The sequence below is a fragment of the Cyprinus carpio genome, chromosome B4 (genome assembly GCF_018340385.1).
Source record: "Cyprinus carpio isolate SPL01 chromosome B4, ASM1834038v1, whole genome shotgun sequence".
Taxonomy (NCBI): Eukaryota; Metazoa; Chordata; class Actinopteri; order Cypriniformes; family Cyprinidae; genus Cyprinus; species Cyprinus carpio.
In genome coordinates this window covers 7,421,471-7,447,005 of record NC_056600.1, presented here as the reverse complement: position 1 = coordinate 7,447,005, position 25,535 = coordinate 7,421,471, and the positions used below count along the sequence as shown (strand labels likewise).

The 25,535-nt window shown below is 37.1% G+C and overlaps 1 protein-coding gene across 5 annotated transcripts in view; it reads right to left on the bottom strand.

Annotated features, from left to right (window-relative positions):
• The window catches only part of LOC109063937 (coiled-coil domain-containing protein 136-like), a 31,200-nt gene extending 7,138 nt beyond the window's left edge, over positions 1-24,062 (bottom strand). For 3 of the 5 annotated variants that reach the window (XR_006154471.1, XM_042721825.1, XM_042721828.1), the window contains exons 1-8: positions 22,097-22,251; positions 21,616-21,847; positions 21,498-21,500; positions 7,590-7,922; positions 7,295-7,369; positions 5,445-5,756; positions 2,211-2,328; positions 821-1,094 (exon numbers count right to left, since the gene is read on the bottom strand). Coding sequence is in view for 4 of the 5 variants with exons in the window: in XM_042721825.1 (XP_042577759.1) it covers positions 821-1,094; positions 2,211-2,328; positions 5,445-5,756; positions 7,295-7,369; positions 7,590-7,922; positions 21,498-21,500; positions 21,616-21,670 (1,170 nt within the window). In the remaining variant the exon portion in view is untranslated. Of the gene's footprint in view, positions 1-820; positions 1,095-2,210; positions 2,329-5,444; positions 5,757-7,294; positions 7,370-7,589; positions 7,923-21,497; positions 21,501-21,615; positions 21,848-22,096; positions 22,252-23,826 lie in introns of those variants that run through there. The other 2 variants (XM_042721826.1, XM_042721827.1) reach the window with 2 other exon arrangements.
• Positions 24,063-25,535: the final 1,473 nt, after the last annotated feature.

The following is a 25,535-nucleotide window of genomic DNA, read 5'->3' as shown; positions in this document are numbered from 1 at the left end:
TTGCAAACAGAAGTTGACTAAAAATCTTTGTTTAATCATTTCATTATTCAATAGAGAACAGAGGAATTAGATTTTCTTTGTTGTCACACTGTCTGGGTTTTTTCAGCGATATTTCCCACAAGGACATGCTGTTGAACAACTGAAGGCAAAATAACAAGATATTCTGCTAGTATCAAGTATTTGGCTCACACTTTTTGTCAATACCATAACAGATGGTTTTGTTTGACACCTGATGTGACTCAATTTACCCCATACTGAGAATGGAGAATGTTTTTAATTAGTATTTGTGGTAAAAAATTTTAAATATGAAATTTTTTTTAATTATCAGACATTATCATCACACATACAAGTATACATACATACATACACACACATACTGTAGGTGTATATTAATATATATATATATATATATATATATATATATATATATATACACATATATATATTAGTATAATAAAATATATAACATTACATTTAAATACATTTAAATAAACACATCATTAATTAAATTAAATATATACAAATTTACACAATGTCTGTTGCTGGACGAATCTCTTAAGTAACCGTCAATCTATGAGAAAGTAAAGTTAACATGAACCACAGTTCTTGATTTAATCCATCTGAACCAAGTAATCTATTGGAGTTGACTGGAAATTATTGGAACTGACTGAAAAATGTAAAAATTTTCAGGTGGCTATTTCGTACCAAAAATGATCCAAAAACATTTAAAATTGAAAATGCACTCTAAAGTTGAAACATCTGTTATTTGGCCAAATGGGCAACTAATTCTATCATTATTGTAAACACTGGAATGCCGTACCTCTCTCTGGACCTGTGATGCTTTCTCCTCGGCCTGTTTCAGCTGGTCTCTAAGGGAGAACACCTCTGAAAACCCTCCACTCATGCCCGTCGGGGTGATGGGTTTGCCCTCAAACGAGATGTTCTTTTGGGTATAAGCGTCCACCCATTCCCCACCTCCTACTTTCAACGTGCTGACAAAACCCTCAGCAATCACCTCCTTCTCTACATCTTTTTCTGTGTCATTTTCTCCATCATTCTGCTCTAGTTTCAGTGCCAGGCATGAATCAGCTGAGCTGTCAGGATAGAAGCAGCAAATGTACAGTACATTTATTATAGATAGAAGTACATGTTGTGGTGCATTTTTAGCGTATTACTAATGTACTTGAACTTGTGAGCTCTTGCTGCACTCTTTGCAGATAAGCTTCATATTGTGACTTTGTGTGTGTGTGTGTGTGTGTGTGTGTGTGTGTGTGTGTGTGTGTGTGTGTGTGTGTGTGTGTGTGATTGTGTGTGTGTGTGTGTGTGTGTGTGTGTGTGTGTGTGTGTGTGTGTGACAGCCGCACTGCAGTACTCATCACTGATTCATTCTCATAATAATTTATTCAAAATCTCAAACTCTTTGGTTTCTCTCCCTCATTCACTCTCTTAGTCTCTCACAGTGCTCAAAAAAGACTTTACAGTAAACATAAATGTCATAAAAAAATAAACTACATAAAGTAAAATAAAAAAACTTTAGTTATTAAAATTCATATTTAAAAATCAGAAATAAATTCACCTAACAAACCCCATTAATTAGAGAAGAGAATTATTAAAATTCATATTTAAAAATTTTTTTTTTTTTTTTTCAGTTCTGTTTTGACATGTGGTGCTGAAATGTGTGTGTTTGGGCAGATTTACAACTCAAATCAGACAATTTATTGAGAGATGCATTAGAATATCAAACTGTGCCTATGCAAAATGATATATTGATCAACTTCAGCATATTTTCTAAACTGTTTAAAATCATCTGTTCACACTTCCGAAAGAGTTATTCTTTTGAGCTGAAACATCTAGCACTAGTTTAAAAAACATTATGGTATACTTACAGAAGCATTCATTTTAAATAGAGATTGAATTAGATTCATAAAGTCAAAGAAACCTTGATGTCTTAAAATAGCTGTAAGGCAACTGTGGTTCATCACGCTGCCAAAATATTTGGATAAGATGAAATACATAGTCATTAATGTTTCATGCTTCTGTGAAACACTTTCATAGCTGCTAAATAGTTTTAGCGAGAGTGTCCATTGAGACAGATTATGGCTGAATGCTTCAGCGGTCACGCTGGCCTTATTAACAGAGACAGAGTTTGCAATGCTCAATGGCTGAGTTATCTTGTTTGTGTGTGATTGACAGGCCATGTGCCCAATCACCTGGCTCGCTGCTGCTCCAGCATCTCCAGTTTCTCAGAGAGCTGCTTGTTGTCGTTCTTTAGAGTCAGACACTCGTCCTTCAAGGAGCGACACTCCTCCATCAACTGGTCCATGTCACCTGTGCGATCACAAAACAAGAACAGATGTCAGTAGAAGTAGGGAAAAACGGTTAATACAGAATAGCATATTAGCATTTTACTATGCCTGCTATTCTACACTTGTGTATGTTCCGACATTACTTGTATTACTTTTTGCAGTATGCAGTGTGTAAACTGTTCATGTTATGCAATTTTTATGCAAGAAATACCTGCATGATCAACAAAATCAAATAAACCAAATTGCAAATATACTATGAAAACACAGTATCATGATAGTATGCTATTTCAAATATAGTCACATTTTCTGAACAAAAATTCTAGCATACCAAAGTTGTAAAAATTTGCACTTGAATAACAATACACTATTGTTAACCCAGAACATTTCTTCAAAAGTTTAGGTTCGGTGGGGTATTTTATTGTTTTTGAACAGTCTCATATGCTCAACAAGGTTGCATTTATTTGAAAATTAAAAAAGTGAAATTGTGAAATATTTTTGCAATTCAAAATAATTGTTTTTGTCTTAAAAGATTTTAAAATGTAATTAGTTCCGGCGAATGAAAAGCTGAATTTTCAGCATCATTACTCCAGTTTTCCATGTCACATGACCCTTTAGAAAATATATATATGCTTATTTGTGGCTCAAGAAACATTTATTATTGTTTAATACTTTTGTGGAAACATATCTTTTTTCCAGGATGCTTTGTATTTGAGACAGTTTAAAAGAACAACACTTATTTGAAATAAAAATCTCCTGTAACATTATGAATGTCTTTACAGTCACTTTTGATAAATTTTATGCATCCTTGCTGAATAAAAGTTGTAATTTATTGAAAAAATTTGAACAGTAGTATATATAACGATAACCATTTCAAATTCATATACTACATTGTAGTCACATGACCGTCATTGCATATCTACTTAAGTGATCATGTATTTATTTTTAATAAAATTTTGCGCAAATACATCAAAATCTTTAGCAGTATGATCAAACTGTGTCCCAGCATACATAAAAAAAAAATTTGAATGACTATAGTAGTATGCCATTTGGAACATAAAGGCCAAATTGCACCCAAATAGATTTGTTTCAGACTGTGAAACAAACAATACAGAGGTTACACATCCATTGCAGAAAAATATTGAACATTTGTCTAGGGAGCCATAAATAAACACCAAACCCTGCAACTAGTCTCCATGGAAACAACCCATTCTGCTCTCTTCCTGCTGCAGCAGTCTGACCTGTCAATCAGGAGTCATGTTTGCCTTGCACGTCCCCCATGGTGCAACGTTCAACCCCTGATAGCATAGGCTCTAATCTAGAAGGAATCTCACTTGCAAACAACTCTGCACTCTGTCTCTGCCAGGCCTGAATGTGTACGTGGTGTAAATAACCATCAGTCGCATCTGACCCCAGATCAGAGGTAACATGCATGCATCAATCAGAGGCTCTGATGTGTTCGTGTTCAACACTGCTTAGCGATCAGCGCATCAGACCGCATGACCCCACCAGCAGTAATCACTGGTATGTTGTTTTAACTGCAGATCTTAATATAGTAAAGTTCTACCGCCGGCATTATAAGGGAGCAGAAAGCAGCCCCGGCGTCCTTAGAGGCAAAGAAAGACATCAACACCAGACAAATGGGGCTCCACAGAGGTCCTGCACTCTGTCAGAATGTCAAACAGACACTCAGACACTGAAAGAACCTGTAATACACTCGCATTTGTCAGTGACAATGCATTCTGGGTAATATCAGAGTACTGTGTCGTATCTGGCAATGGGGAAGAAAAGTTGATAATAGGTCTGTACCGCTCCACAGGGTTTATTTGCTATCAGCATCTGTCAGTACTGTTGGAATGAGGTCGTGAGATATAAAGAAATGTCTCGCTGGAGAAATCTCAGCTGGCTAACGTACAGAAACACAGACGAGGTCTGGAAAAATTGACTCCACTGAGCATGTAACTTTGCATGTGTGTAGAATAGATGGATTATACCCCAAAATTATAGATAAGCAGACCCACAAAAATGCATACATTTGATGTATTTGTATGTTATAGTTTTAATATTTGTAATTAGCTTCATTTTTATATTTTCAGTTTTCTTTTTAATTTAAGTTTTGTGTTTTTATGTTTTTTTTTTAGTTTCTGTTGTATAAATATTTTTAATTGGCTCTGATTTTTTTATTTTTATTTTATTTTAGTATTTTAACTTAAACTTAATTTATTTATTTAACTTTAAATTATTTTCAGTAATAATAATTTTTTTCACTAATTTTAATTTTTTTATTTTAATTTTTTTATTTATTTATTATTCATTTACTTTTTAAGTTTAGGTTTTTCATCTAACATGTATACTTTCATTTCAGATTTATATACTTTATTAGAGCTTTATTTCAATTAAAGAAACCAGTTTTTAATAGTTTTTATTGAAGTTAACAACAATAACTCTGATTAAGCAATTTTTCCTTAATGGTGAATGTTGTCAAATTTGTGATTTCAGGTTTTCCTTGAAAAATTTGTAGTCCACAATAACATCAAACTGACACTCATACACAAATACACAGATACACACCTAATCTGTCTTTCTCTTAATTAATTACTTGTGTATGCAATTCTTAAATATAGAAACCCAAAATAGACATTTGCATTCACATTATTTCATACTTCTTAACTTCTGCATTTGAGCACATCCAAACGAACCTATGGGAGCAAGAATGTGCCAAATCACACAAAGCCAACAGATCTCACACAAACACCCTCATGGAAAATGGGCCCGTCCTGCCAATTGCAGAGAGTTGTTTTGGAGGGGTGTGAGTGTGTGCTGTATTATTTCCTCATTGCACCATCTCACCGCTCATTAGAGGTAATTTACTCCTATATTACCACAGTTTTTAAGAGTGTGTTGAGTTTCAAGATTAACTAGTCACATTCATTGTGGAGCACATTATGCTGCTGTCCCTAACTAACAGGACATCACTGACCAACCAGTCTCATTAGAAAGATCAAGCTGGACAACAAGGCTTCACTAATAAGGCTTCAATAATGTCTATAGAAAGTCTTGGCTACGCTTCAAGCTGATATAAACTGGCCTTTTTATCTGGGATATCTCCATTGGGAGCCTGTAGTGTGGTGGGAATCAGACCTTCTCCTTCTGCTTTCTCCTGCTCTTCCCTGCGCTGGTTCTTCATGCTGATTTCGGCCCGCAGTGTGGTGAGCTCCAGCTCGTACTCCTGTGTGGTGCCGCGCAGACGCTCCAGTTCAGCACGCAGACGGCACAGTTCCTCCTGCAGCAGGGCGATGTCATTCTCCCGCTCGGCTGCTGCCTCCTCCGCCGCCTGCTGCAGCTCCTGCACCTCCTCCTGCGCCACACGCAGCTCCTCCTGCGCCTCCCACAGCTCGCTGGCCTTCTCCTCCTCAAGACTGTCCAGCTCCTCCTGCACCGAACGCAGCTGAGCTGTGGGTCAGAAACAGGAACACAATAATATTTGTAACTAAAAATTGAGTAACAAAAAGTATTGCAGTACAGTGATGGCATAATATGGTATTACCATGTAATTTTTTCAGTGTTACCCTTTTAATAAATTTGCAAAGTTGTGATAAATCCGGTTTTTGCTTTGTCATTATGGTGAGTAATGTGTGGATTGATATGGAAAAAAGTAATTTTAAGCAGTTTAACATAAAACGTGAAACAAATGAAGGGGTATGAAGAGTTTCTATAGGCACTGCATATCTGTGCTGTTTGAGGACATCAAGACCATTTGAGGTCTATAATCAGCCACTTCACTGAAAACCAAGAACATTTGAAGTGAAAAATACAGGCCTTCGGTTCACGTCTTATTACAGCATTCACTCAGCACCTCTAGCTGTCAAGTAGCAAAAAAAATGTCAAAACCTCTCAAACTAACCACACAAAGTATGAATTTTAGTCTGCAGGGGCTTCTGGAAAACTATAATCAGTCTCCTTCTTGCAAGGCGGGAAAACGGATGGTAGAAAAAAATGCTTCGACACAGGCTGTGATTAAACCGAAGAGCCGTTTCTTCAGCGTGTGAATCTGATTCTGGCAGTGGTTGGTTGTGTTATTCACATCTGTGATTCCATTACTCATGATGGTACCTCGGCACAGCCCGTGCACTTCTGCAAACGCTGGTTTACTTTGCCTCCTCACAGTTCATTTAATTTAATTGCAGCACAGCCGCCGAGAGAGTGAAAGTGAGTCACTGGGGAAGTGAACAACAATTCCATCATCTCTGCTTTTCCCATTTCTCACACAGGCCCTCTTGCACCCAAGCAGCACTCGACCAAACTGATGGAAACGAGATGTTCAGGGTTGAAGGACTCTGGGGTAGTTACCGGACTGATTGAGATAATCTCCATCATAATACAATCACAGATAACATTGAGTTTGAATACAAGACCTTGCAGGAGTCTTTGAACAGAGAGTAATGCAATTAGTTGATATTATCAATTTTGATGTATTCATAAAGATAATGAAGCTGTATTGGAACAAAGGTACATCTTGACCTCACTGTATTCTGCATTGTATATAGTGCATACTGAAAAAACTACCCAGTGCATTGTACTATAATGTATATTGCACATTGTGGCAAATGTTATCTGGGTAGTAGTATAACAGTATATTGAGTAGCACTATGTGTAGTATAAAATTTCCAACCACAGCAAATGTTTTCTGTTTTTAATCCTGCACAAAGATATGAATATGCAAATAGGCTCTTCAAATCATCTGTGGTCTGTGTTGAAATCATAAAACGGCTTATATATCAAGAATGTTTATTCAATAGTGTTGGACACAGCTGTTATTCAATATGCTAAACGTAAGAGGATATTTTTGCTGCTTGAGGACTGAGTATAGTAATTTACATCTGTCATATTTAAAGTCTAAAGTTAAGTTTATTTATTTTATCATTGACTGCAGTTATTAGAGTTGTGATGCGTTCACATCTGCTTCTGTTTCTAATTGTGTTTCTGTTCACCTTGAAGTCTCTGGATCTGTCTCGTAAAGCTCTCGGCCTGGTGGGCGCTTGCCAGCCGCTCTTCCTCCAAAAGACCTACAAAGCAAAACAATGACATTAAATGGCGGCTGGAGGGACATGAGTAATTAGTAACTTATCACTGGCATCTGACAATATTAACAAGCCAGGAATGTTTGTGTGAGGGCATGACTGGAGGAACAGGTGGTTTGGTGGTCAGTGACAGCTGAGCATGCTCAGAGGGAACTCCTCGGTGATGATGTCACACCCTAAAAACAGACCCCATTAGCATACGCACCCTGAAGCTCGTTGTAGCTCTCCTCGTGTCGTTGTGACACCTCTCTGGTCTCCTCCAGCTCCAGGAGCAGCTGCACCACCTGCGACCTCAGCACCTCCAGCTCATCTTCATCATCCACTCCTATCTGCTCCTCTCTGTCCCCCTCCTTCTCCTCCTCCACCGTCTCCTCCTCCACCTCTTTCTTCTCCCGCTCATCCTCCTGCCCCTTCTCTCCGTTTCCGACCTCCACCTCCTCCTGGTCTCTTTCCTCGTTGTCCTCTAACGAGCCTCGCTCTTTGGCCGTCATGTCACTGCCTATACCTGGCCGCTCCGCTTTCAAGTCACACACATCATCTGAGTCAAAAAAAAAGAGATCAAAGATAAATTATTCAGTCAATTATACGTAATACTTGATTCTAAATTTTTTCAGCTACCAGATATATATAAAATAGTTTCTTCGCACAATGTTAACTCACGTTATATTTTTTTTATATCTTTTATTTATACAATAATTTTCCTTCAGCCAATTCTTCTCTGCTCTAATAAACATTAGCTCATGCCACAAAATGGCATTTAAAAGTTGTCTCACTGTCAATCCCACATTCTCTGTTTGGAAAGGAGATGTGCAGCTATGCATGTCCCCCACCCCCACCTGTCGTCTCTAGCGAGAACCTACTAAATCCATCCAGTCCAACACCTTCATCTGAGGAAACTCTTCATCACCTGCTGGCCCCCGGTGCTCATCTATCTCTGCCACCAACAGACCTCCAGACCCCCTCAAGCAATCAAAACACCCACCCAGGGCCACCAGTGCCCCAGTGCTAGAGGAATGTGTGCTATTTTAAGGACTTAGGCCATGAATCGCCCCTCTGCCTTCACCTGTTGTCTGTTCACAAACACAACACACACACACACACACACATAGTCCAGACAAGAAATCACAGCCACCAGCAGCAGTGGCCCTTTCAAACTGTAAGAGATCCATAGAGTCCTCTAGTGGCAAGAGTGGGTATAGACATATATACATATATATGTGTGTGTGTGTGTGTGTGTGTAGTCTAAATATATGCACTCTCCCTCTCTCTCTCTACATATATATAAACATAAAAGTAGTTAAATTATTATTGATACATTATTAATAAAAATAATAATTTTAAACAAGCATATATATATATATATATATATATATATATATATATATATATATATATATATATATACATACATATATATATTAAAATAAGATGCAAGACATTAAACAGATCACATTGGATATTTTTACATATGCTGAATGAAAGGAGGCAAACAGACTGAATGAAAGAGCATGTAAAGTGCGCAGCTGATCTTCTGCTGTCATTCTCCTCTCCGGGCTGTGCTAATCACCCACCAAAGTAAGGAGCCAACTGGTTAAAAATAGCCTATTTCAACACCCTCCTTCTCTTCTATCCCTTTCTTCTTTTCTTTTCCTCACACCCTTATTTCTTGCACTATTCATATCACCTCTTTTTCATTCTTGTTTTCCAAATGATCCACCTGTTCTTTCCCGGGTCCGTCCCTCTTTCTAACAGTCTCCTGTTTCTCTGTTCTTAAATTTACCACCACGTTTTTAACACCCTCTCTCTCCTCATCTTCCCTCCAGTCTGATCCATAAGTCAAGTGTTAACAGGTGCTGCCGACTGTGGTTTCTCTCACTTGCCCCCTGACCTCTGAACTCAGAGAACCAGGCCATTCAGATGGTCAGCCAATTACACACTCCTACAATCTCACTTTCTAGATCTCTTTAAACTAGATAGTTCATCCAAAAATGAAAATTACCTCATGATTTAATCACCCTCAAACTATCCTAGGTGTATATGACTTTCTTCTTTCATACGAATATAATCAGAGTTATATTTAAAAATGTCCTGGCTCTTCAAAGCTTTATAATGGCAGTGAATGGCTGTTGATTTTTTGAAGTCCACTAAACTGCATCCTTCCATCATAAAAAGTGCCCCACATGGTTCCAGGGGGTTAATAAAGGCCTTCTGAAGTGAATTGATGCAGCTGTGCAAGAAAAATATCCATATTTAAAACTTTATAAACCATAATCTCTATCTTCCGCTAACTGTCATACACAAGCATGGAGCCATGCAAAGCACTTTTTATTAAAGATCGATGCACTTTATTGGACTTCAAAAAATCAACAGCCATTCACTGCCATTATAAAGCTTGGAAGAGCCAGGACATTTTTTAATATTGGATAATGCTTTTGAACGACGTGAGGTCCACACACAGGACACAGAGACGGTCAGCAATGCCAGACCTGACTAGACGATTCACCTCTCTGATCCTCTTAAATCAGATGCCTGCGTGGGATTAACAGAATCTGTCAGTGCGGAAAATTAATTGTCTTGCCAGCAACTCCTCCCCCACCATTCCTACATCTTTCATTCTCTCATTTACTCCCTCTTTCTCTTTTCCCCTTGTTTGTTTTCTCTCACTTCCCTCTCTCTTCCTGAATGATATATATTCCCCTGTAATGAGCCCTGTGCTGTATTATTGATCATGCTTTGCAGATTAAAGTCTTTGAAACATATATTAAATAGTAATGAACCAGTGGGGAAACACACACACATACAGGCAGAAGCAGCAGCAAAGGCAGGGTCTTGAGGATTATAGGCAGCTTTGATAGCACCCAATCAGCTTTATCCAGCATATCTGAGCTATGAATTATTCTGTGGGGACAGATACTTATTTTTACACGCAGACAGACATCTGGATCAATCACTGGATACGCAACGCACATCGCAATCATGCAGCATTCCTCAGGACGAATAAGGCAAAGCAGTTACACAACAGCAGCCTCAGTGGTTTTCTGAATAGTTAGTACAAAGTAGTGCTGTCAGTCTATGATCTTTGATACAAAACTTATAGCTCTGGGTACTTTTATATATAACGTTTTTAAAGAAACAGTTCACCCAAAAATGGCCCTCACCCTCAGGCCATCCAAGATGTAGATGAGATTATTTGTTCATCTGAGCAGATTAGGAGAAATTTAGCATTATATAACTTGCTCACCAATGGATCCTCTGCAGTGAATGGGTGCCGTCAGAATGAGAGTCCAAACAGCTGATGAAAACATCACAACAATCCACAAGTAATCAAGGAGAAACTGCGTATTTACAAGAAACAAATTCTTAAGGCACCCATTCACTACACAGGATTCATTGGTGACAAAGTGATGGAATACATTTCTCCAAATCTTTTCTGATGAACAAATAATCTACATCATGGATGGCTTGAGGATAAGAAAATTTCCATTTTTGGGGAACTATTCTTTTAAAAGGGTTATATCATAAGCAATCTCTTCTTGTTCATGTTAGAAAAGGGTCTAAATTACAACTTAAAAACAACAACAAAAAAAATGCTTTTGTGCAAGAAACCTTGACTTGATAAACAATATATAAGAATCATTTTTAATCATATTTAAAACTAAATTTTAAAAATATACTATAAAAATTTTCATTTAAAAAATGCATATACTCGTTTAATGGTTACAGTGAGTCTCCAACTGTACTGTATACTGCATCAAAAAGTACATGCAACTCACAGTCACACTGCACAGAATATAAAACACATGTGAACTGATTTTTTTTCAAAAAAAAAAAATATTTTTGTAATAACATCATACACCATGTGACATGACAGAGGCCTCACTTCCTGTTGAACTCAGATTCTTGTGATTTTCTCATGTATGACGATTCCTCATAAAAACAGCCCAAGAATAGGCATCTTTGTTCAACAGACATAGCTCAGGAGAAAGCGAGAGTCTTTTCCTTAATTTGTGCAATTTTGCCTGATTACAATTCCATGATGGAATCTGCTGCTGCATAAAAATAATGAGAAATGTATTATGTGGAATATAAACCCAGCTCTGAAATCAGAACATTCATTTACAAAACAACTGACACAATTAATTTGCAAATGAGCACTTTGGAGATAATAATCAAATGAAATCATTTCAGACCATGTCCAGAGGCTCGTAATTTCACTAGTGGCAGTAAATGTTGATGTGCAAAGACTCCCTTCACAAACACAGACAAATATAGATCTCGTCTGGTTCTCAGAGTTCCCATGAGCTCAGAAAATTAATGTCATTCTGGTCACAAGCGTTGCTTTGGGATCAGCCAGAATTTAGTTCTTGGCCTGAAAGACCCCTATTACACACTAACTTTACGTACATGTGCACTTTCTGTCCATGATCAGCCCGTGTCTGGCTAAAATCCAGACTGTGACATCAGTTTCCTGTTTATAGCGCTGTTCTCACTCCCAATGCTAGCCAAGGGTAACATTACACTGACCTTAACCTTAACCTTAACACACACATACATCCTTCAACACGCCTTTCAGCCTCAAAGTCTCAAGCTATTCATCAAATCCAAAAATAATATTTAAACACTTAATTTAATTCAGCTTGTCACCACCATATGAGCTGCACTGAAAATAAGAGTCTAAACATCATTAATAAACTGAGCACTGCGCTGGGAAGAAGAAAGATGATGGACACAGTCACAATAGCCTCCTGGGAAATCAAGGAGCAAACACCATCAGCACACGTACATTCACAAAACACAAAGACTAACCTAAAAAACTAGACTCTTGCACACACACTTAAGGCATTTTCTACTTAAGTTGCATTCCTCCTCATTAATAAAGCATGACTGCAATGCAGCAAGCTGTTTTTCCACAGTAAACTCGTGCCAGAAACAAGCACTACAGCTGCAGTGTTGTGCAGAGGTTAAAGTGCTTCAAAATGCATCTTCAGTAATGGGTCAAAAGTTGCACTTGACAATGCTAAACAGCTGCTCATAAAGTCAAGCGGGCTCCTAGAGCATTAGCTGCAGGGTTCTGACTAAGGGAAGTGATGCGGTCGGTGTTTGGTGTTGTATAAGTCTGCAGTAAACCACAGGGTAAGTATAGACTGCAAAGTCTCTGCAAAGAGGACCCAGACTGAGCTGGCTAAACGGTGCCTGTCGGTTAATAAACTGACAGCTGTGGTGAAAAACAGATGCATGGGAAAGGGGTCTGAAACTGTCACCTACAGCGACCTTCAAGTGAATGTAGACACACACACACACACAAAAGTAAATCCTAATAATGAGTGCTGTGGTGCTTTTGGGGACAGTTTCCAGCTTTGAGTAAGAAAAAGGGCAAAAATTATTTAAGTATTCAATAATAAAATTTGCTCTTCTGCATATTCAAACTTGATATAGCTGCAAGACACATGATAACTAACTGCAATTTGGCATCACTAACACCAAGCCTGGCATGACAATGCATACAAATGCAAAATAAAATTTGAGTTTAAGTGACAGGGGAAAATATAGAAAAGTCACATGCAATACTTGTATGTAGGGGTGCTCCGATCAGGATTCTTAAGGGCAGATCACCGAACACCGATCACAGAAAGCAGTATCTGCCGATCCGATCACCGGTACCGATCTTTTTAAAGGCTTCTTTTTATCATTTATAAATATATATATATATTGACACTCCAATCAGGATTTTTTGAAATTCATTCAGGGCCTGAATTTCATTTTTGAAAATGGGGTAATTCCCCTCTTAGGTGACTCTTTTGAGAGGCGAAGCAGCACGTACTGTGCTTTCACAGAAGAGTCCGCTACTGATCCTTGGCTGTTTATCACAAAGGCACAAGCACAACATTTATCCATTATTTTGATTTCAAATCCAAACATTGTCACTGAACATGCATTTTCAGCATTGCAATTTATTTGTTTTTTTTACACAGTACAGTAATACCATCTTTAACGGATATGTGTAAACACAATAAATATAAGCAACACATTATTCAATATTTTTACTTTTGCATTTACTTCTAGATTTATGTATTAATTTGCTCAAGCATGTGGCAAGACATTTAAACAACTTTTCTTACATTATCAGAAACTTACCTTTGACAGAAATAGTCAGCTCTACTGCCTTTCCTTTTTTAAAATATTTATTACAAGCAATCCTGCCGTTCATAAAGAACCTCCAAGAGTGCCATCTTATTGCCTTGTTTATCTAAAAGTGCTCTTTCCCTTTAAACATAGCCAAAAAGCCATGTGTGTTGACTGTGAAACACAGTAGACTTTAATAATATGCATGTATGGTGTAATTACTACATTTACATGTCAATCCATGTTTATATTTGCTGAAAACAATGCGCTGTTACTTTAATTCAGCGCTTGGTGAGGAAACGATCTCTACACTACTGTAGACGTGCTGCTTGACCGCAACTGTGTGTGCAGTGTGAGCGCTTTCCGTTAACAATCCGTTTACATGAGTGCAGTGAAAAGAAATACACACCGCATACGCACTGCAAACAGAGTAATGTGAGTGTGCATGAGCTCACGGCCTCCAGGAGAGCCCTGAATGGTTAAACACAGGCAAGAATTAAAAAGTAATGCAATTTATAAACTTTTGTGACAATGTGACACTGCCTCGATTGTGGAAGTGACAATTCTTGTGTCAACTGTGCAGCTGGCTTATAGTCAGACACGATGTGTGGTGATTTGAAGCCATTTGCGTATTTTGAGAGAGAAAGAGAGAGAGAGCGCGCAGTGAGTCACTCCCGCTGTTTGTGAAGTTACTTCTCACACAAGGTTTTCAAATTACTTTATAAGTTAATGAAGAAATGTAACATTATAATTATTTCACCCGTGCCAGACAGAGACGGTGCCGCTGCATGTTGTGCCAAACCTCTCACTGCAGGCGCATCATCAGCTTGAGATCGGGTTTATGACATCGGCCTTTTTAGAGACCGCCGATCAATCATCCCAAAGCGATTATCGGCCGATTGTGATCGGTAGCCGATAAATCGGAGCACCCCTACTTTTATGGTGCCATATTTGTCAATTTTAGAGCTCCACATGTCCACATGACATTCTTTTCTGTTTCACATTGAAAATAAAGTCATATGGGGTTGGAAAGGCATGGAAGTTCCTAAATAATTAACAAAGTTTCCTATTTTTCTAAAACATTCTTATAAGAAACAGCACTAACTGGAATAATCAACACAATCTTTCATATAGCCTTGTAGTGACAGGAAAATGAGTCATTTCAGAGACGTGGAAAGTTTTGATTAAATATCAAAAGGCTTTTTTCCATTACAACAATGTGCACTGATGAATTATGCACAATAAGGACATTTTTTAAGCATGAAAACAGGGTCAATTTTGGTTTAATATTGCAAGCACACATTGCAGAGAGCAGAGGAGGGTGTTGAGTGACATATTCTACATTGCGATACGCCCAAAAACATGCATTAAACAATGCTTGTATAGCCCTAAAAGACTCGTATGTAAACGCACACTAACACAATGTAAATCAGCATCCGCTCGTAAGAATAGACCTTTGTTTCAGGAATATTAATAAGGCCTAACAGGTGGGGAAGGATTATGCATTATCAAACACCCCAATTATGTATCCATGCCTGCTCTCTTCTCCTCTATTGTGCAACTGTTAATTAGTTCTCATTAAGTGATGACAACCTAGATATCACCACAGCAGCAGAGAGCATCACATCAAACTTTGATACGTGTAATGAGTAAGTAAAAAAGTAAAAAACTTTAATGGTCGATAATTATTTAAATCTAGTGTGGAAAGCTTTGTACCTGTCCAAACTCAATTTAATCTGATATGATCTTGTTTAAAGAGCACTTTCCAGGGTTTCCAACATGCAAAAATGAAGGGTTGTGACAATGTGGGTTGTAACTTTTGATTCATGGAAAAATGACACTGGTAACCCTGTTCTTTTAAATGAATCATTCAAAAAGATTCACAAAAGAGTCTTGACCTTACTTGTCATTTAGTGCTTTATAATAGTTTTATTGTTATTAAATATTTATAAATTTGAATTAAATTTACTTGTTATGTGTGATAAAATGATTTAATGTCATTTGATCAATCTTTCATCTTAATAGCCAGAGGCTCCCTAGTCCTGAACAAAAGCGCTTAAATGATTAAGAACAAACCACAAATATCTCTGTTGGTCCTGTTAGCATGATATCTGAGCTTTTCGCCCGCTATGTGGTAGAGCCGTCCAGTCCGAAACCCTTACAGACACACATCATTGACCATCACACACGCAGACAACTGTGAGACAAGCCTCGCATACAAAGAAGTCACACTGACTTTGTCCTTCCAAATCGGATTCATTCTCAGAGAGAAACATCAAAACCAAACGCTTTTTCTTAAAGAACGAGAAAGAGAATAAACCAAAGTGTCATAACACCATGAAGCTGGTATAAAAGATTTATATAGGAGACTGCATAATTGTGGCATAAAAGGGTGAGAGAGTTGTGTTTAAGTGAGGTATCATCGGGTCCCAGCAGCAATTAGAGTGCTTTAAATGTGTGTGTGTGTGTGTGTGTGTGTGTGTGTGTGTGTGTGTGTGTGTGTGTGTGTGTGTGAGAGAGAGAGAGAGAGAGAGAGAGAGAGAGAGAGAGCGTGTCACATTTCTAGTGCAGTGAGGAGAGGCATGAATTATTCACGTCGACTCCATCCTGGCATGGAAGGAGGAAAGGTAGAATGAGAGGAGAGAAAGAGAAAGAGAGAGAAAGGGAAAGAGAGAGAAAGAAAAAAAAATGGAGGAGGGGCGGAAGTGGGAAGCAGGAAAAAGGGAGACGGAGAGGAGAAAGCAGCACTGGAAAACGAGACTGTTGTTTTCTCACTCTAGACAAAAAAGGAGGAGCTTCATGACATTCAAGTTTGCAGGAGTTCACGTGCTCTCGCCTTGTTGTCATGGTTACAACCCCCTGTCCAAGCCCCAATATTTCCTACATACACAACATCGTCATCAGAGTTATATAATGTAAAAAACAGCAAACCAATCTTTCAGTGAACAGTAAATGTTATACATTAGAACAATGGTGAACAATTATAATACTTTTACTTGGTGTAATGGTTATTGCAATGCATTAAAGCTGCTGTATGTACTTTTTTGACTGCACTAAAGCATATTTAGTAAACATTATAAGTTCATATACTTGTTTCTTTGAAAAACAATGTTACAGCCAGTTATTCTACTTTGAAATGTGTGTTCCGTGTTGGAATGTCTGTTTTTGATTTGAACTGTGTGATTCTGCCCACTGCCAATTTACCAAATACATGGGTTGCCAGTTGGTGGAAAATACAGCATATTGCAGCAATTTCAAGCCAGCAAACAAACTGGATGGCAGATTCTACCCAACCAAAAAAGCCTTGGCATCCATCTAAAAATCTCTATGACCAGAGACATACTAAAATGCGGATAAATCAACTCATCAACTTACAGAGTAGGACTCGTCACCTTCCATTCTCAGTTGTGCGCTTTCCTGTTAAGTGTCCTCAATCTGGAAACCCGTGTGAGAGTCGAGTCTGAGGAGGAGGGCCAGGAAAAACAACTCTCTCCAATATTAAGAATTTAGTCACCAGTACCCATTTCAACCACTAGCTGTCAATATTACATACTGCACCTTTACGGACATGAATGCAAAAGTGATGCTTGAGTTGACATGGAACAGTCAGGTTAAAAAATTAAACCTAAAACAGCCTAGTAGCCAAACAGCAACATTATAAACCACTCAGATCACCTTAACAACCACACAGAAATTTCCTGGCAACTTCACACAACACTCCAGCATAATGCCAGTGAGTTTTTGTCAAAATCTAGAGGGGTAATAATATTTTCCCCACATCTATGCAATCTGGGTTACATCATCATCAAAGTAATTTCAGATGTGGATAAACTTTTGATGAAAGATTATGAAGAACAGCCTTTTTTTCCTTTAGAACAATGATGCATTAGAGAAGTAAAATGGGTCATATTCAGATTTAATGTTTTGAGAAAAAGCACACAAAACTCACACACACAGCAGAAAAATAGGAGGAAAGAAAATTGAGATGGATCTCTCAAACTCTCAACGTTGGAGCTCTCTGTGGAAGATTTTTTTCTGTGTGTGTGGGCCCTAACTTACCCGTGTGGCGCGTACACACTATCTCTCTCTGCATGTAACTTTTCTTGCTAACCGAGCGTGATTTTACTTGAACTGCCCTTGAGATTCCTGCTGTCAGCTCTTCTGGAACATTTAAAGAGCCACTCCTCACATCTGAGATGGGGTCAGCAAGCGACAGAAGAGGAAACCCGCAGGAAGGAGGAGAGGAAGATTTGGAGGAAGGAAAACTGCAGTATGCCTTGTTTGTGTCATTCATGTAAACAACATATAAAAAAAGAACGAAGGAATGTTCTGGGTTCAAAATAAGTTTTTGTGGTATGCTGTCACTTATCAAAGAAAATAACTTCAGATTGTATAAACAAACAAAAAGTGTATAGTAAAAGCACAATGCTTTTGAGCTGCAAAGTTGTCCAAAATCTTATTTTAAATGACTGTTCTATGTAGATGATATGTAAACCGTCCCTTTCTGGTATCTTTCTGAATTTTATGTGAAAGTAATAGATTAAAGGAATAGTTCAGCTAAAAATTTTAATTTGCTGAAAATGGACCATGCAGGATGTATAGGTGAGTTTGTTTCTTCATCAGAAATTAAGCATTACATCACTTGCTCATCAACGGATCGTCTGCAGTGAATGGGTGCCGTCAAAACAGTTTTTGTTTTAAACTGTGCTTAATCTGTGCATATTTCTCTCCTAATTCTGACAAGCAGAAGACTTGTATTTTAGCCAAAAGCAACTTTTTGAAGTTATAAACATCTTAATGATGGATTTGTTTCTAACAAACATGAAGATTTTAATTTCACAAGCCATTAACTGATGGACTGAAGTTCTGTGGATTATTGTGATGTTTTTATCAGCTGTTTGGACTCTCATTCTGACGGCACCCATTCAGGATCCATTGGTGAGCAAGTGATGTAATGCTCAATTTCTACAAATCTGTTCGGATGAAGAGAAAAGATGATTTTTTACTTGTTTGGTGTGATGGTGGTAAGATTTTTTTCAGCAAATTCTATTCTTTTTAATAACTTTATGGTCATGACAAGAGTTAAAAATTTAAATAAACTTTGCACGGACAAGGTTAATAAACATGAACTCAAAAATTATGTTTGTGACTAGCATGATGCAACTACACTTGTCTCATACTGAGATGATGAGATGTATAATGTAGGTCTTGTTATACTTTCACAATAGTGTGTATTGTATTTAAAAATTTTCATGTTGCAATGCACCACTGACTTCTATTGTGAGTGCAGATTTCACTAACTGAGAGACGAGTCAAAAACTGACTTCTCAATCAGAGGGAAAAGAAATAAAACAGACTGCATAGAAATTCCTAACATTCCATCTCTTGACATCAATATTCAGTGACGTTTTCTAAGACAGCTCACATGAACCAAGACTCAAACAGGCATGAAATGGCCTCTATATGTAAATGAACTGCGGTAACAAAAAGTTTTGAGGTTTGACTGGACCTAAACTTTGTAAATGCTATGGCACCAAGGATGTGGGTGGTGAGAGAAAGAACGTGTGTTTTCATCATCCGGGGGAGGACAGGGAATGCAAGTGGCACTCGAATAATGTGGAACATGTGGGCGTCTGGTGGATGGAGGAGAGGTAGGCAGCACCATCACTGCTGGCTAAATCAGCAGGGCATTTAGAAGGAATTGTCATGGAAGCACTGAAAATAAGGAGTGTGATATGGAAGTGCTGTGTTAAAATGATCCTCTCTTACTCCCCAAACACCGTAGGAGCTTTTAAACCTCCTTCAATCTATCTCTCCGTCTCAGGTCCACCTACAGAAGCATATGTCCCAATTTACTGCGGTAACACCATATAAGATCAAGTAAAACAATCCTTGTGCGTCTTGTCACAGGAGGTGAGGTTCTCTGGCAAAGGAGCAATGGAGATAGACAAGGTGGGATTGAAGCTTTGAAGATCACATACGGCACTGCTTTTGATCAGACGCACCATTTAAAACAATCCCTCTAGTCCTCAGACAACAGCTATTTAAGACATAAAAGCCCTTCCAAGGAGAAATCTGCAGCATTACAGTGTGCTTATAAGTATATGCACCCAAACACTCAAAACATGATAGTTTCATAACAACACCCCAGTGAGCAGGTAACATATCTGAAAGTCAGTATTTGGTTTCCCATCATCCCTCTCTGCACATCTTCAAAGCCTTCCCATCTATGGTAACAAAGCTACTCCATTTACTTGCAAATATACAGCATGTGAAAACAAAACAGGCTTAATTTACAAGCAGACACACACAAGCAGACCACAATACATCAAACTTGGTTGGTTGATAAGACTGGTTATGAGAAGCATGAGAATCAATGGTGTCAAAATTTGGCAAGTTTGAATATGTTTAGGCACAAATGTTAATTGAGAGCTATGATGGAAGGTAATTCGTAAACAAGTTTTTTTTTTTTTTTTTTTTTTAAAGATTATTATTTTGAATATTTTCCCTATCTCTTAATATGGAGAGGCGACTAATTTATTTGAAAGTTTATACCCTCAAAAGTATTTAAAAGTTGTTTTTTTTTTTTTTTTTTTTTGTGCAATTCCATCTTTTAAGTTAATAAAAATAAGAATACACATAGATAGATTACAGATTCTTATTCTTATCATATTATTCTTCTTCTTATTATTATTATTACAATTCCATTTTTAAGTTGATAAAAATAAGAATAATATACATGGATAGATTAATAACAATAATAATACACAGATATATTACAAAATTATTATTATTATTATATTTTTTGCAAATACATTTTTAAGTTAATAAGAATAATAATAATACACAATTATTCAAAACATGATGATAATGATAATGATAATAATTATAATAATAATAATAATGAAGGCATTAAGGCATTACAATTTATTATTTTTTTTTTTTTTTATTGTTGTTGTTGCTTTTTTTTATGATTTTTTTTTTTTTTAAAATCCTAATCCATGTCTTTCCAGTAAAACAAAAATAAATAAATAAAACACCTAAAAAAAAACTGTCAAAAAAGATAATTAAAACATGCTAAGAAAAACTGTTTCTCGGTTTATTTTTACCCTATTGGGAAATTATTATTATTGAATAATAGTGAAATAAGCATATTAAAAGTAACATAATTTTATTCGATTTCAAAAACAAAACAAAAATCGCACAATACGTAATTTTTTGCCGCTAGAGGGCACATATTCAAAATAAACAAAGACCCTGTAGCTAGTTGGATGATTCCATGACTGAGTGTGGAATCATGGGAGTTGTGGTCTTCATCCCCACAATCCAACGAGACTCGGGCATAAATCATGATCATAGATGATCTAAAGATTTATTAACGTAGTAGAATGAAGCAGGGTGAGGCTGAAAGCTGTTGAAGTGAAACAAGGCCACTGAACGAGCGTGACACACGGCACGAATGCAGCGGAGCTTTTATTAAAGTGTCTTTGGTGTTTCCATGTTTTCTAGAAAACAAAACCGGAAATCGAGGGGTTATGACATCATTGGAAGGCGACACAATGACACTATGGACACGGTCCGTGTCACTAGTTAAAATTGCTTATTTAAACATTCTTTGAAACATTTGGGAAAATGTAAGTACACAAGTCAGCAAAATATATAACACGTTCTATTGGTTTTTGGATATTTAAATGAAAAAAATCTTACATATTGTGCCTTTAAGAAAAATAAGTTTAACTCAAAAACATATTATCTTAAAATAAATGTTAATATCTAACACAATTTTACTAGCAGTTGCACAAGTTGACTTGTAAGCAGAAAACCACCATCACATCTTAATATCAGTGTCTGAGGTTCTGTTTACCTACACATATCTGTCTTCACCAAGATACACACATAACCTTTCCTCTGACTGAAACTGATACTGCTCTCTCTGTCTCTATTTAACATCAGACAAAGACAGCAAGACAGTCTCATCCTTCCAACCAACCTTCTGCCTCATGACAGACCAGGTAACAATGCAGATGCAGGTAGGGGGAGAGAAAACAAGAATTATTTCCATGCACAAATGAACACCTGTAGATGCATCACACACAACACACACACACCTGCAGGTTCCAAGACCTCCTCAATGACGGGCGGCAGACGCAATCCGCAGTCCATGGTTGTCGTGGCGACAGGCTTCAGGAAGTGGGGGGTGGAGGGGGGTTAGATGTCCAAACACACTTGCCAATGAAGCAGGCGCAGTGATAATGGTCAGAAAACAGGAGGGACAATCACACACAGCCCTGTGAGGAATGTCAGGCTCCACACACACTGTGCTGCGACGGTCGATACATCCTGAAACACACACACAAACACACACAGATCAGTTCGATATCCCTCTAAACAGCTGCGGAAATCACCGTCTAAACTGCTAACAGATGATTTATTGCTCTTCCTGCACAACTGTGCAGTTCTCTTCCTCTCTCCTCTGCTCTGTTTCTTATTGTCTCCTCCGTACAAAACAAAGCTTGAAACCCTGCAGAGCATCAAGGGTATTTCAGCAACATGATCATTCAAACACACAGAAAGCATTGCTCTGCTTACCTTTAATGCGATCTGTGTGCAGCTCAGGACACTGACAGCTTACGTTCCCGTTACTCGCTGTGCATTTTGTCGTTTACTGCGTGCACTCCTCTCACCTCCCCTCCCTCTTTCCTTCCCCCTCGCTCTCTCGCTCGCTCACTCGCTCAGGCTCTCTTGCTCCCCCTTTATCTTTTAGCCCAGTTTGCTCTTCTCTCATCTGTTAATGGTGCAATTACTTTGTGTGGTCCATTGTCTCACAGATTCAATTCAGCTGGCTTTTGAGAACATCTTGAAACTTTCTGCACTGATATACATTTTGGGTCCAAGATGACTGCAAATTAACAAATTAAAAACCAAAAGTAAGTTTGGTATAAGACAATTTGATGTAAGATATTTATAGTAGTATATATTTCATTCAATTTGTCTCTTATTATTATTTTATTTAATTATTCATTTTATATAATTTTTACTAATTATTTTAGTTAATTATTACTTAATTACTTTTATTAAAAATTAACAAATATTATTATTTTAAGCTGTCATTCTATGCAGTTCTGGGGGGAAAATATAAAAAAAATAAAAATAAAAAAATAATTAGTTTTATTAAATATTATCAAGGATTATTATTTGAAGCCTTCATTATATGCAGCTCTGGAAAAAAATCATTTTAAAAATAAATAAAAATAATGATAATAATAATAATAATAAACATTTTTGTTTTATTCTGTAAACTAGAGAAATTACAACATTTCTCACCAACTCCACATAAAAATATTGTTTATTAATTTATTTGTAGAAAATGACAACTCAAAATAATAAAAAAATATGCCATGTTTTCAGACCTCAAATAATGAAGCTGTGCTTGGAGTTACTACACCAAATATTTATTTTTGAAGTCAATTTAAAACGTTAGTAGTTTTTTATTTTTTATATAAATGTGAACTTGTTTTCTTGGCATTATATTTGTTTTTGAAGTTATTTTAGTATTTTTTTATTTTTTTATTTTTTTTTTTTTTTTTTTTTGCTTTATATAACAAAAATGTTCAATTAACCTATAAATAGTAAATACAAAGAAACTGATCATTTTGTAGCGGTCTCCGTTTTTAATGCTATTATTTAGGTTTATTAACAAATAGTAACAAGTATACAAATGGACATTAACAAATAAAAATAAATAGCAAATAGTAAAATCTGTAGTGTAGTGTAATTGTAGTTAGCCTAAAGAAAAAGTAGGAAGTATGCTATTCTAACAGCTATAAACAAACATACTAAGGCTAGAAATGCCAGGAGGGATCGTTTATTTATAAATACACTAGTGAGGAGACAAGAACTCTTATTTGTGTCTCGCATCTTGGTCAGATTAGCCTTCTCGCGCGTGTATGTCGATGTACAACGGCCTGTAGGAGATGCAATGTGCAGCAGATGTTGCTCTTACCAATTGCCACAGTTAGGAAAGGAACTTTACCTCACTCATTAAGAAACTACAGCTGCCAGAGAGACATTCGCAGAAGCTCTGCTTGCAAAACCCTTCAGACTGTGTGTCAACTAGCGCGAGAGAGAAACAACGCGACGAGCTGCAACTGTCACAGGCAGTAACCTGACGGCGTTGCTTGGCAACCGAGCGGTCCGCTGAAAGGCAACTGAATCTCAGCTGAAACGAGGCTCAAAATCTTCTCCTGAAATGAAGAAAGTCATCGGGAACGCGTCCTGTCTGTGTAAAGTGTAAACTCAAAGTTTAACCACATACTTACACAGCTACGCCTGCTCAAGGTTAGGTGTTGTTTATTTGGGAGTCCATTAACAAGCTCAGTTTCTCTGTTTCACATAAACACACTAAAATAGCTCAAAGGGAATCGATGTTTTAAGCTCAAAGCCAACAAACTGACAAAAAACTCCTTTGTAACTGCAGAAACAAACGATTTACCACAGCAAAGGATCGATATGATAGACTACAATTTAGACTAGGGCCTTGTTGTGCCCATTTTTTCCCAACCAATTTTATGAAAGCTGCAGTCCATAAGTTTTGCCTCTCTGTCGCCATCTCTGTTTGAAAACCTGCAATTGCAGCTGTGTGCGGAATTATCTTCCTTGCGTGGGCTGTGCACCGGCGCGGATGAATCTTTTGATGTTTTGAGGAATATGTGTGCCATTCAGTCACAGCACCGATGTGGATATTTACCTTACTTTACAATCACAGCCTACTCTTGGAATATATGACCCAAATGAGAATTTTTATGGATATTGTAACATGTTTGTTCTGACCAACTGAGGAAAAAAGCATTACAATAAATCGTGCTACCAATGGTGATTTAATCTAAAGATCGGTTAGCTCATACCACATTAAACAGTGCAAATTATTATTATTGTTATACTTTATTCTCAAATTATTAATGTTAACAACATCAGCATTGCATGACTATGAGTATTTATTAGCAAGTAGATTTAAATTTCTGTTCAATCTAATCTCTAATTGTCATACCATTCAAATTTCGTATTAAGAAATTATTTTAACCCAAAAAGCTAATTACGCTCCCTTCGAACTGGTTGTCTATAAATACAAATCTTGTGTAAACCCAGACTATCTGTAATCAGAAGCACATTTAAAACTGGAATATAATTTAATTTCGTTCACATGTGTTTCATAAACACATAATCCTTTTTGGATTACAATCCGCCATCAAAATGATACATTTAATTATTCTAGCTGCTGTGAGAAAAGGCTATAAACGATCCGCCACCTGCAGGATCCTCACATGTGATAATCTAGTAGCCGGGACAACTTCTTTATGTATACAGACGTGATGTGATGACGCGGCACCACGATTGAATTTCCACGAAAACTTACCAGTACCACTTAAATTAGAAAACACTATTATAAGATAACCGTTGTGAATCGGCCTAAAGTAAGGTGATAGTTTTGAACACTGTCTGGTTATGTACTTAGTCAAATATTGATTTCGAATCATTTTTAACCAAAATAATTATTGATTTCTATTATTTTTTAACATAAACTGCAGCTTTAAGATAAAATATATATATAATATATATATATATATATATATATACATACACATACACACACACACATAGCATGTAAATGTAATTTGTATTTTTTTTTACATTTTAAATAAATAGAATGCTGCTTCTCATATATTCATACAGTATGTTTTATATCCACACAGTCTGGTGATCGGATTAACTTTTCAAATTCTTTAAGGCAGATTTATGAAAAAAAAAAAGGATTAAAAATGTAAATGCACGCCCAGTTAAAAAATAAGGCATGTCACTGTGTAATAACATTTTCTTCCTGTTTCAGAGCTTCAAACATGGTTGAGAAAGCAATCGCAGTCCACGCTTTCCATCCAGGTGCCCCATATTGCACGCAAGTGAATGAAACTGCCAGTTCCCAGATGGATTGTGTTGCCCTGGGCACTGCCAATCTGCTGGAAACACACTGCGA